The sequence below is a fragment of the Lynx canadensis genome, chromosome E2, assembly GCF_007474595.2.
Source record: "Lynx canadensis isolate LIC74 chromosome E2, mLynCan4.pri.v2, whole genome shotgun sequence".
NCBI lineage: Eukaryota > Metazoa > Chordata > Mammalia > Carnivora > Felidae > Lynx > Lynx canadensis.
This window is the reverse complement of record NC_044317.1, coordinates 50235878-50246734: the sequence shown is the minus strand read 5'-3', so window position 1 is coordinate 50246734 and position 10857 is coordinate 50235878. Positions and strand designations below refer to the sequence as shown.

The following is a 10857-nucleotide window of genomic DNA, read 5'->3' as shown; positions in this document are numbered from 1 at the left end:
TGGGAGGCCGCGCGAAAGGCAGGGGCGGAACGTGGCGCAGCGCGCTTCCGCCGACGCGAAGGGCGTGCCCTGAAGAGGAGGGGCGGGGCCTGGAGGACGGAGGCGTGAGAGGCGGAGGCAAGGACTTCCCGGAGGGTTTGTGCGTGAGGGCCCGGGGTGTTTCCCAAGCGGAGGAGAGACCAGACTCCCGAGGCTCAAAAACTCATCTTTATTGGGAAGACTCAAAACAAACAATCTGTATCCCCCACCTTCAGGCTTGGGGAAGGAGAGCTGAGGGTCTGCACCCTTCTCCCATATGTACACTCCAGAATCCGCCTGGAGAAGGTGCCCCCCTCTTGTGGGGGTTGAGGCAGCTTTACAAGCTGGTGCATGGGAGCCAAGCCCCTTTTCCTCTCCGGACTCGGTTTTCTCATTTGTAAAATGGGCTCAGGGGAAACCGGTGCTACGGAGCTTCTGACCAGCGCTGAACATGTCCCATTCAGAAGGATGAGGAGGTCGGAAGACTGACCAAGGGTGGCCCAAGGGGATGGAGGTGCTGGACATCCTGGTTGGGTTTTCAGGGCTCCTTCTACCTACTTCCCTCCCCGCCCAGCGCCTCTCTCCTCCAGCACCTCGGGGCTACGTGGCCTCGGGCCCCGGGGACAGGAGCCCTCCCCCAAATCCGACCTCGCGGTACTGGTTGGGGAACATGTTGCTGCCCACAAGGCTGGCAGTGCCCCCGTCCCCGGGGCCTGGGGCCTGGTATGAGTCCAGTGTCATTGGCTCGGGGCCGGAAGGCTCTCCAACAGTGGGCCCTGCAGCCCCGTTGCCCGTGACAGCGCTGGCGAGTGGCGGCGCCGGGGGCAACATGTCCAGCATGGTGAAGAGTGTGGGGGCTGTGGCGTCATCGTAGGCAAAGCTGTCGTCCAGGAGGTCCGGCCCCCCTGGGGGCTCCAGGCCGGGTAGGGACACGGGGCCAGGGAAGAAGTCTGTATCCGGCAGCAGGGCTGACGGCGGGAGGAACGGGCCTGCAGGGATGAAAAGACCGAAGGAAGCAGGGCAGGCTTCAGGGTCAACTTCTGGCCCGGTTCTATCTCGAATGCCCCGATAGTGCTAAATGCGTTATTACTGTGGCCTCTGTTCATCCCAAGGAGACCCTTGGAGTAGGGACTATCACCATTCTCAATAAGCAAACTGAGGCAACATAATTCACTCACACATAGCTGGCGAGTTGTAGACCCAGGGTTCAAACAATGTTCCTGCAGTGCTAGGGAGTTTTTCCAAAAAATAGGAAAGCCGAAGAGGCTCTAAAGCCCCTCCGCCTACCCCCCCCCCCATTATAGACACAACCCGAAAAGAAATCCCCGCACATGGGAGACCCAAATGAGGAGTCACCAGTCCCCAAATTGGAAGGTAAAATTATGTGTCATCATAGGAGAGTCTCTCTTTGCAACAAGACAAACCTCACCAGCAAAGGTATATTATGCTTATCTCAGAAAGAGACCCAGGACTACTGGGACTCTATTTCCCAGCCTCGCTTACAGCTTAATGTGGTTATGTGACTAAGTTTTCCTCGCTGGAATGTGGGCATGATGGCTGGAGCTGGGGCAGCCACATTGGACCATGAGATAGAAACTGTGAGGTGAAAATGGCTGGAGCTTGCTTGGGTCTCTGATGATCATACAGCCTCCAAACCATCCCAGGACTGTCTATCGCTGATTATCTGAGAGAAGACATAAAGTTCTACCTTGTCAAAGCCCCTGTTAATTTGGGTTTTGCTGTGAACGCAGCTAAACATGATCATAACAAATGCAGGTGGCATTCCCGATCTCTGGCAAGTTCCTAAGATCTGAGCATGAACTCTGTGCCAGCCACTGTGCTGTGGGACATGACCTCACTAAATTCTAAAAGGGACCTTAAGAGGTAGAGTTTCCGTCTGACAGACGAGGTCCCAAGGAGTCACATGGAAGTCTCACCGTGGCTAAATTCGGGCCTCAGAATTCAAACTCCGTCTGATCCCATGAGGCCATGCTCCTAACCATTATACTATCAGGCCAGAGCAGCTCTGCCCCAAGGATGAGAGAGGGGGACTTTAGGCACTGGGAAACTGGGGTGATGGAGGAGGCAGATGAATGGCAGGTGGCTCATGAGGAGAGGCTGGGATTGGTGGTTGCTATGGGTGGAGCTCTGGAGGCACTGGTTACCAGGGGCAGTGGGTAGAGGGAATAACAGGTGACGCTTGAAACCTCCAGGGTGGGGCTGGCTGGGTCCAGGTTCAGCTGACTCTGGCTGGGAGCTGGGTGGCTGGGGTACTGGGGGGGTGGGCGGCGTTCTTCCAGCTGGCGGTCAGTGGGTGGGGAGGCTTCTGATGGCAGCCAGATGGGGCTGCGGCTCATGGGAAGTGGAAGCTGGCGTGTGAGTTTAGATGAAGGCAGGGGTCGAACAGGCCAGAGGGTGGCTGGCTTAGAGAGGCTCTCAGTGAGAGTTGGCTGGCCCTCACACCCACCCCCACCTGCCTGCCATCCACTCCCGGCGACCTCCTTCACACAGCGCTTCACCACCAACCTACACAGATGGCCACGTACAGCTCCCCGCCCCATCACAGACCAGGTGGGTGACCTCGGGTAAGACCCCCCCGTCTGCCTCTCTGTCGGGCCGTGCGCTGAGCGTGGAGCCTGCTTGGGAGTCTCTCTCTCTTTCCGCCCCTCCCCCACTCGCTCTCACTCTCCCAACATCAATAAATAAACGTTAAAAGGTACATTAAAATCTAAAAGGCCCGTGAGGTACGCCTATGGTGAAACGCTTCAGAGGAGGCCCTGAAGCTCTGACCAACTTGGCCATGGTCACCCAGCGAGTCAATGGCCCAGCTGAGATCAGAGCCTCCAGACTGTGTCCAGAAATCTTATTCCTTCTACTTCAGGCTGCTGCCTAAGTGGTGAGTTACTGGCCTTGTGGGAGGTGGGGGGGGCGGGGGGGGGCGCTGAAGAGGCCAGAAGCACCCTCACCCTGCTTCAGAGGGCAGGGACCCACCCGTGCCGTGACCCACCTGAGCCGTGGTTGGGCAGGAAGTGATCCAGGAAGGCCGGCTTTTTCCTCCGCCGTTTGCTCTCGATGCCATGGGGGTCTAAGGGAAGGTGGAGATGAGGAGCCCTGGACCCTCACAGCCCCGCCTCCCCAGCCTAGGACTTAGCCATCCCCTCCCAGGAACCTGGAGATGGGTGTGGAAAGGGGCATAAGGGACACACCGGAGCTGTTCAGCTCCCCAAGGACATCTGGCATCCCCCGTTTCCGCTTCTTGTCCACTCCGTAGCTGTCTGTTCAGGAGACACCAGGGGCAAGGGAATCCATCAATAATTATAATTAAGCGTTAATTACAGAGACCATTTAGGAAGTCCTTGACTTGCTCCGGTTTTTGGCCAACTAATGCAAATAGATGTCCACATCTTAATCAGAATGAAAAACCCAAATCCACTTCTAGCCACACTGGCCTCTTTGTCGTTCCTGGAACACGCCAGGCACAATCCTGCCTCAGGACCTTTGCACTTGCGACTCCAGCTGCTTGACACTATTTCCCACCTCCCACCGCTTCCCTCAAGAATTGCTTAGACATCCTCACGTCCTCAGCCATCCCCTTCTCCAGGAAGGCTTCCCTGATCCCCAGGCTTGGGTCAGATGTCCCCTCGGAGTGACCTGAGTCCCCCGAGCAATTCCATCCCCACTAAAGGACTATGACACTTACAAGGGCAAAGCTGAGGCTATCTTGGTCACTGCTGTGTCCCCAGCACCAGCCAGTACAGGGCCAGGCATGAGCCGACGTGCTGAGGGGACAAATAAATACTCCCCAAATGCCATCAGACAGGTAGCATTATTTCCATTTTACATAGGAGGCTGAGGTTGAGAGAGGCCAAGTTCACAAAACCAGTTAAGTAGTGGACCCCAGTCTGTGCAGTCATGAACCTGCACTTTACTTCTGCCTCTTCCCCTGGCCCCTCTAGGCCAAAGACCTGGTCTCTAGGCAGTGGGTCACCCTGGATTTCTGTGGTTACCATGGTCCCGAGGCAGGTACGTGAAGGGCAGAGGCTCACTGCAGACCCCGTCGGTGAGCCGCTGCAGGAAGACGTTCACGGTCACAGGCTCAACGATTTCCAGGTCCTCATAGGGCGGTGTCTTGAACACAATGGCGATCTGGCGGTGCACATCGGCCTGGGAGAAGTCTGCCCGGCCTTCCCAGGAGGCCCTGCTGAACACCACCGATATATCCTCTGGCGGGAAAGTGGGGACATCAGCTGAGCCAGGACACTGGCCCACTGGGCCCCCAACACATTCAGCCTCCCCCCAAATCAATGTTGATGTTTTTCAAGTATTTTTTTTAAGTTTTTGCAATTCCAGCTGATTTTTTTTTTTTAAATGAGTTCCACGCCCAATGTGGGGCTTGAACTCACGACCCCAAGATCGAGAGTCACACGCTCTACCAACCGAACCAGCCAGGTGCCCCCGATATTGATAGTCTTAAGAATAAAACTTATCATCGTGGCAGCTAACCTGTTGAGCACCTACTCGTGTGCTAGTCACTAAGTATCTTAAATATTTTTTATGTATATTATCTCATTTAATCCTTTAAGCAACCTGAGCGACAGGTAGAATTAATATCCCCACAGTGTCAGAAGTCCCCCAGACCACTGTCAGATTCAGTGATTCACTAAGGGGACCCACAGGACTCAGCATCTACTCATACTCATGGCTGAGATTTATTACAGCAAGAAGGTAATGAGCATCCTCAGTAAAGGGAAAAGATTTTGCCTGGAATAAAGTCCAGAGGAAACCAGTCACAAGCTTCCAAGAGTCCTCTCCCAGTGGAGTCGCAGAGAACATGCTGAGTCCCACCCCCCCCCCCCCCCCGTAACAAACTGTGACAACACGTGCGAAATGCGGTCTCTCAGGGAAGCTCGCTGGAGACCCTGGCACCCCGGGGGTTTTTATTGGGGGTTGGTTCCATAGGCACCGTCTGCCTGGCACATACCAAAATTCCAGACTCCCAGAAGCAAAGCAGGTGTTCAGCACAAACCACATTGTCCATGCAAACAGTTTAAACACAGTGAGCCACTCCCATCAGTCAGGGAATGGTGGGAGCCCTCTCGACACCCAAGATTCCAAAAGCCAGCCAAGGGTCAGCCCTTGAAGTAGGCCTTTCAAAGGATAATAGTCTCAGATCTACTGTGCCAACTCTCCTACACAGCCACTTTAATTTTTTTTAATGTTTATTTATTTTTGAGAGAGGGAGGGAGAGAGAGAGAGAGAGAGAGAGAGAGAGAGAGAGAGAGAGAGCACGAGCAGGGAGGGGGCAGAGAGAGAGGGAGACACAATCCGAAGCAGGCTCCAGCCTCTGAGCTGTCAGCACAGAGCCCCAACTCATGAAACTCGAGATCATGACCTGAGCCGGAGTCGGACGCGTGACCGACTGAGCCCCCCCAGGGGCCCCGAGTATGATTACTTTTATTAGCATTATACAATGTACTAGCTTCAGGCCTGGCACTCAGAAATTCTCATTAACGCTAACTCTTTGTAGTGTAGTTCTTGGGTGGTTGAGATCCCGTAACATCCCGACACCAGCTCATTCTAGGGATGAGGAAATGGAGACTCAGGGTGGTGAAGTCACCAACCCAAGACTGGCCAGTGAGTGAACGATGAATCAGGACTCACATCTGCCTCTAGTTAGTTGCACACCTAGAACAGTTTCCCCGCTCTGGGACCCCAATCCCAGGCCCCTCACAATCTCCTTGGCATTCCTCAGATCTTGGCTCAAATATCACCTCCTCTGGGAAGCCTTCCATGGTGCCCAGACCATGTCTGGTCTTCTTGTTGTTCAGTCTTGGTGCTTTGTCTTCTTCCGTCTTAGCATAACTCACCTTTGGAATTTGTCTTTATTTCCTTATCCCCCCACTGAATTGGGAGCCCTGCGAGAGCAGAGCCCGGGGCTGTCTCTGTCACTGCTATGTCCCAACACTGCCTAGCACAAGGGCCCAGCACAGAGAGCCACTCAATCACCATTTGCTCATTCACTCAAAATTCTGTAAGAACCTCCCATTCCTGGGGGGGGGGCACCTGGGGGGCTCAGCCAGTTGAGCGTCTGACTTCGGCTCAGGTCATGATCAGGTTTGGGAGTTCGAGCCGCGTCAGGCTCTGTGCTAACGGCTCAGAGCCTGGAGCTTGCTTCAGATTCTGTGTCTCCTCCTCTCTCTGCCCCTCCTATGCTCATGCTGTCTCTCTCTGTCTCTCAATAATACATAAACGTTAAAAAAAAAAAATTAAGAACCTCCCATTCCTGGGCACAAAAACTTATACATAAATGTTCGATTGGTCATAGTGACACTTGTAATAACCAAAAGGTGGGGGGAACCTGGGTGGCTCAGTCAGTGAAGTGTCTGACTCTTGATTTCTACTCAGGGTGGTGGGATCGAGCCCTACACCAGACTCTGCATTGCAGAGCCCGCTTGGGATTCTCTCTCTCCGCCCCTCCCCTGCTCATGCTTTCTCTCTCTCTCTCTTTAAAAAAGTTAAAAAAGGGGCGCCTGGGTGGCTCGGTCGGTTAAGCATCCGACTTCGGCTCAGGTCATGATCTCGCGGTCCGTGAGTTCGAGCCCCGCATCAGGCTCTGTGCTGACAGCTCAGAGCCTGGAGCCTGTTTCAGATTCTGTGTCTCCCTCTCTCTGACCCTCCTCCGTTCATGCTCTGTCTCTCTCGGTCTCAAAAATAAACGTTAAAAAAAAATTTTTTTAAACAGTTTAAAAAAATTTTTGCTCAGTCAGTTAAGCATCCGACTTCAACTCAGGTTATGATCTCATAAGTTCGTGGGTTCGAGCCCCACGTTGGGCTCTGTGCTGACAGCTCCGAGCCTGGAGCCTGCTTCAGATTCTGTGTCTCCTCCCTTTCTCTGCACCTCCCCGGCTTGCCCTCTGTCTTCCTCTCAAAAATAAATAAACATTAAAAAAAATCTAAAACAAAAACCAAAGTGCTTGTAAGAGAGCTTGGCATATAGAAAGGGCAAGATAAACGTTAGCTCTTTATTACTGTTGGGGGTGATGCGATGTATAATAGAGTCACATGACAGAAAACGCAAAGGATACAGAAAAGACATATATGGTAAGAGGGAAAGCTCTCCCCAGCCAGGCAATGCGGCGGGCACCTGTTTTTTATGAAACCCTCTCTTTGAAAAAGGGACACTTGAACAGACACGAATGAAGTGGGGGAGATATTTCTCCCCCTCTCCATTTTCCTCCTCCTGTAGCCCTAGCACAGCCATCATAAAGCATTTATTTATGCAACTCCAGGATGTTAATATCAGAGTCCCCCCGTCCCCACCGCAGCTCCTGGGGGCCGGCACTGCCTGGCCTGAGCCAGCACATAAGGCTCTCCATCTTTGCGCATGAATGAGCGAGTGAGCGGCTCCGTGAGTGAACGGACCAGTCAGCTGTTTCACTCGGACTCCCCAACCAGAGTTCTGGACCCTTCGACTCCGACTCCGCCGCCCCAGTCGGCCAGCTCCTCCTCACCCAATCACCCTCCCAGCTCCCTGGCTACCCCAGCAAAGCCAGCAGACCCCACGCCGCCCCGGGGCGCTGTCCCAGGTCCCTCACCTTTCTGCACCTTGTCGCACAGCAGATAGAGCTCCTCGCCCCCCGTGCACGGCCCGCTCTCCTTGTTAATTCGGCAGATCCGCAGCTCTGACGTGTTTGTGGACTCTGGGACAGAGCGAGGGGAAGAGGGATGGAAGCAAAGATGAGAATTCGGTCATCCAACCCTTAGCAGGTACCCCGTCGGTGCCCACCCTGGGCCAGGCCAAGATGGAAACGGAGAAGCCAGCTGGCCTGATCCTCCTGGAACCCGTGGTCCAGGGAGAAGAAGAAGATGCTCAGACGGAAGGGTCGATGGAGAGTCGCGAGTCCTCCAGGCTGAGGCCCAGCGAGTGTCCAGCCGAAAGGGAGGCTGTCAGACCTCAGAGGAGAGTCGGCCAGGTCAGGGGTCAGAGACCATTCTGAGAGGAGGATTCATGGTCTGAAATCTGTAGTGGACACCCTCGTCTTGCCTGTCTAGCAGCAGTCCTGGCCCTCTTTCTGTGAACAGCCCCTCAATTTTTCTTGAAGCTAACAGCCCCCACCCCCATCTCAGTCAAGTGTGCACCTGTCTTGGGGGGCTGAAGCCACTCCCTAGCTCAGCAGTGATCACATGCCCCAAACCTGGCCAATGAAAGCACTGCCTCCCTCTGGCCACAGCTGATTGGTCAGAGAGGAACCCATGACCAAAGCCAGGCCAATGAGAGCAAGTCCCGAGAATCCAACCAAAAACATTGGGTAAGAGAAGCTCTCTTTGGGCACAGGGGAGAGGTTCCAAGCTGGTAGGATACGAGGCTAGGGCTGCATACAGTCATTTTGCTCCCACCATGGGAGGACCCTGCCAAAAATGACTCTAAATCGGAGGAAGTAGAACTTAGAGTTGGAAAGAGATCCCTAATGGTACTGCTGAGCACCTGGATTCAGCCAGACCTGAAGCACTTTAGGTGCTGACCTTGTTAATTAATGGGACAAACAGATTCTTCAGCCCACTTGAGTTGGAATTCTATCACTTGCACCCACAAAAGCCTTGACTGAATTAATATCCCTCCCATTTGGGGGCACCTGGGTAGATCAGTCACTTAAGCGGCTGACTCTTGGTTTTGGCTCAGGTTGCGCTCTCACGGTTTGTGAAATCGAGTCCCGAACCGGGCTTTGCCCTGACAGCATGGAGCCTGTTTGGGATTCTCTCTCTGCCCCTCCCTCTCTCTGTCTCAAAATAAATCAACTTAAAAAAAAAAGTCCCTCCTCGTTTTGATGCTTGTGGCAGTCACTGTAGGCTGCTAAAACCTAACAGCCATTCCCATTCTCCTCTTCCATACCTATATCCCCCTGGAGAGGATGGAAAACCTAAATACTTGCTTTCCCAGACTCCCTTGCAACTAGGGGCAGCGATGAGACCAAATTACGGCCAATGATACATAAACAGAAGTCTACCAGGGGGATTCTGGGGAATCTACTGTTTTCTGTATAAAAGAAAAAAGTATTATTACTCGTGCTGCCTCTTTCCTAGAACTGCCTAGTACAGTGGTTCAGGTTGTGCATTCTACAATACTAAGAGCCCTCGTTTCCATAGGCTACCTAATAAATGCTGACCACTGCCATTGGGCAGTGTACAGCCTGCACACCATACAGGGTGACCCTGCCCATCGTGCCTTGAACACAGACATGATATCTGGAGCCGTGGCAGCCAGCTCATGACCAAGGGCATCACAGAGCTGAACCGGGGCCCTAATATTGCCGAGCAGCCGAATCAGCACGAACAGACTTAATAACGAGACAAATAAAAATAAAGAACACCCTTGGCTTGTTTGTTCAAGCCATCGAATGTGGGGCTTTCCAGTATCTGTGGCCAACAACAATCCTAATACGCACACCCCAGACTCACTCTTGTCATAGACGGGCTCAGAGAGCACAGGGTCCATCCGGCGCATCTGTCCCTGCTGGTCCCTATATGAGGCCTGGAAGCAAATCCTCACGACATTCATGTCCACCTCTTGATGGTTCTTCAGGGACCCAGCTGTAGGAGAGATATGGGAAGGCTGAGGGTGGGGGGTGGAGACTCTGGTGGGAATACAGTGGAGAGGGTAGGGACTGGGGGCTGGGGAGATAGCAGATACCGGAGAAGGTGAGGTAAGGGGACCGGGTGGCAGAGAGGGCAAGGCGTTCAGGAGGACAAGACAATCTGACTAGTTTCGGGGACTCACCGTTGTAGGGGTCGATGCCCAGCTGAATCTTCCGCTCAATGGCGGCTTCAATCTCCTTCTTCCTCACACACTGGATGCCCAGATTGTTAAAGCTGAACGGGGAGAGGGAAGGAATGGGTGAAGGGAGGTACTCATGAATAGGCAGGTAGAGACCTAATCCAGAGGAGGACTCCGGCAGATGCGGCCTCGGGGCTCAGAGTCTCAGGGTGCCCAGCATCAGGAGGGCCCTAGGGTTTAAACCCCTCAGGAGCATTGGGGATTCTCGAGAGCACCTGGAAACGCACCTGTCTTTACCATATGAAAACACCGGCCAACCCCATTTATCGTGGGAACACTGCAAATTATGGGGCACCCGGGTGGCTCACTTGGTTGAGCATCCGACTTCAGCTCGGGTCATGATCTCGCAGCTCGTGAGTTCGAGCCCCACATCGGGCTCGCTGCTGTCAGCCTGTCCGTGCAGAGCCCGCTTCAGATCCTCTGTCCCCCTCTCTCTGCCCCTCCCCTGCTTGCGCTCTCTCAAAGATAAATATTAAAAAAAAAAAAAAAAAGTGGGGCGCCTGGGTGGCTCAGTCGGTTAAGCGTCCAACTTCAACTCAGGTCACGATCTTGCAGTCCGTGAGTTCGAGCCCCGCGTCGGGCTCTGGGCTGATGGCTCAGAGCCTGGAGCCTGTTTCAGATTCTGTGTCTCCCTCTCTCTCTGACCCTCCACCGCTCATGCTCTGTCTCTCTCTGTCTCAAAAATAAATAAACGTTAAAAAAAAATAATAAAAAAAAAGAACACTACAAATTAAAACCGACGTGATGCCAATGTATAAAAAACTCATCGACACAGCAAGGATCAAAATGTTTGATAAAGCTCTCGGGAAAGCTGTCAAGAATCGAGCACTCTCACCCACGGTGGGTGGGAGCGTAAGGCACTCCAGCAAGGACAACACGGCAGGATTCATTCATGCTACAGGTATTTCCTGAGCACCTACTGGGTGCCAGGCACCGTGCTGGGCACTGGGGGACACAACCGGGAACAAAAGAGACAATATCCCTACTCACATGGAGGTTCCATGTGA

The 10857-nt window shown here is 53.5% G+C and overlaps 1 protein-coding gene across 4 annotated transcripts in view; it reads right to left on the bottom strand.

Moving 5' to 3' along the window:
* Window positions 1-185: 185 nt before the first annotated feature.
* The window catches only part of RELB (RELB proto-oncogene, NF-kB subunit), a 28685-nt gene continuing 18013 nt past the window's right edge, over window positions 186-10857 (bottom strand). For 3 of the 4 annotated variants that reach the window (XM_030298604.1, XM_030298605.1, XM_030298607.1), the window contains 7 exons: window positions 9794-9885; window positions 9475-9606; window positions 7614-7718; window positions 4026-4241; window positions 3225-3293; window positions 3026-3103; window positions 186-1007 (listed from right to left, as the gene is read on the bottom strand). In XM_030298604.1, the coding sequence (XP_030154464.1) occupies window positions 619-1007; window positions 3026-3103; window positions 3225-3293; window positions 4026-4241; window positions 7614-7718; window positions 9475-9606; window positions 9794-9885 (1081 nt within the window). In that variant the 3' untranslated portion in view covers window positions 186-618. The remainder of the gene's footprint in view (window positions 1008-3025; window positions 3104-3224; window positions 3294-4025; window positions 4242-7613; window positions 7719-9474; window positions 9607-9793; window positions 9886-10857) is intronic. The other variant, XM_030298606.1, reaches the window with a different exon arrangement.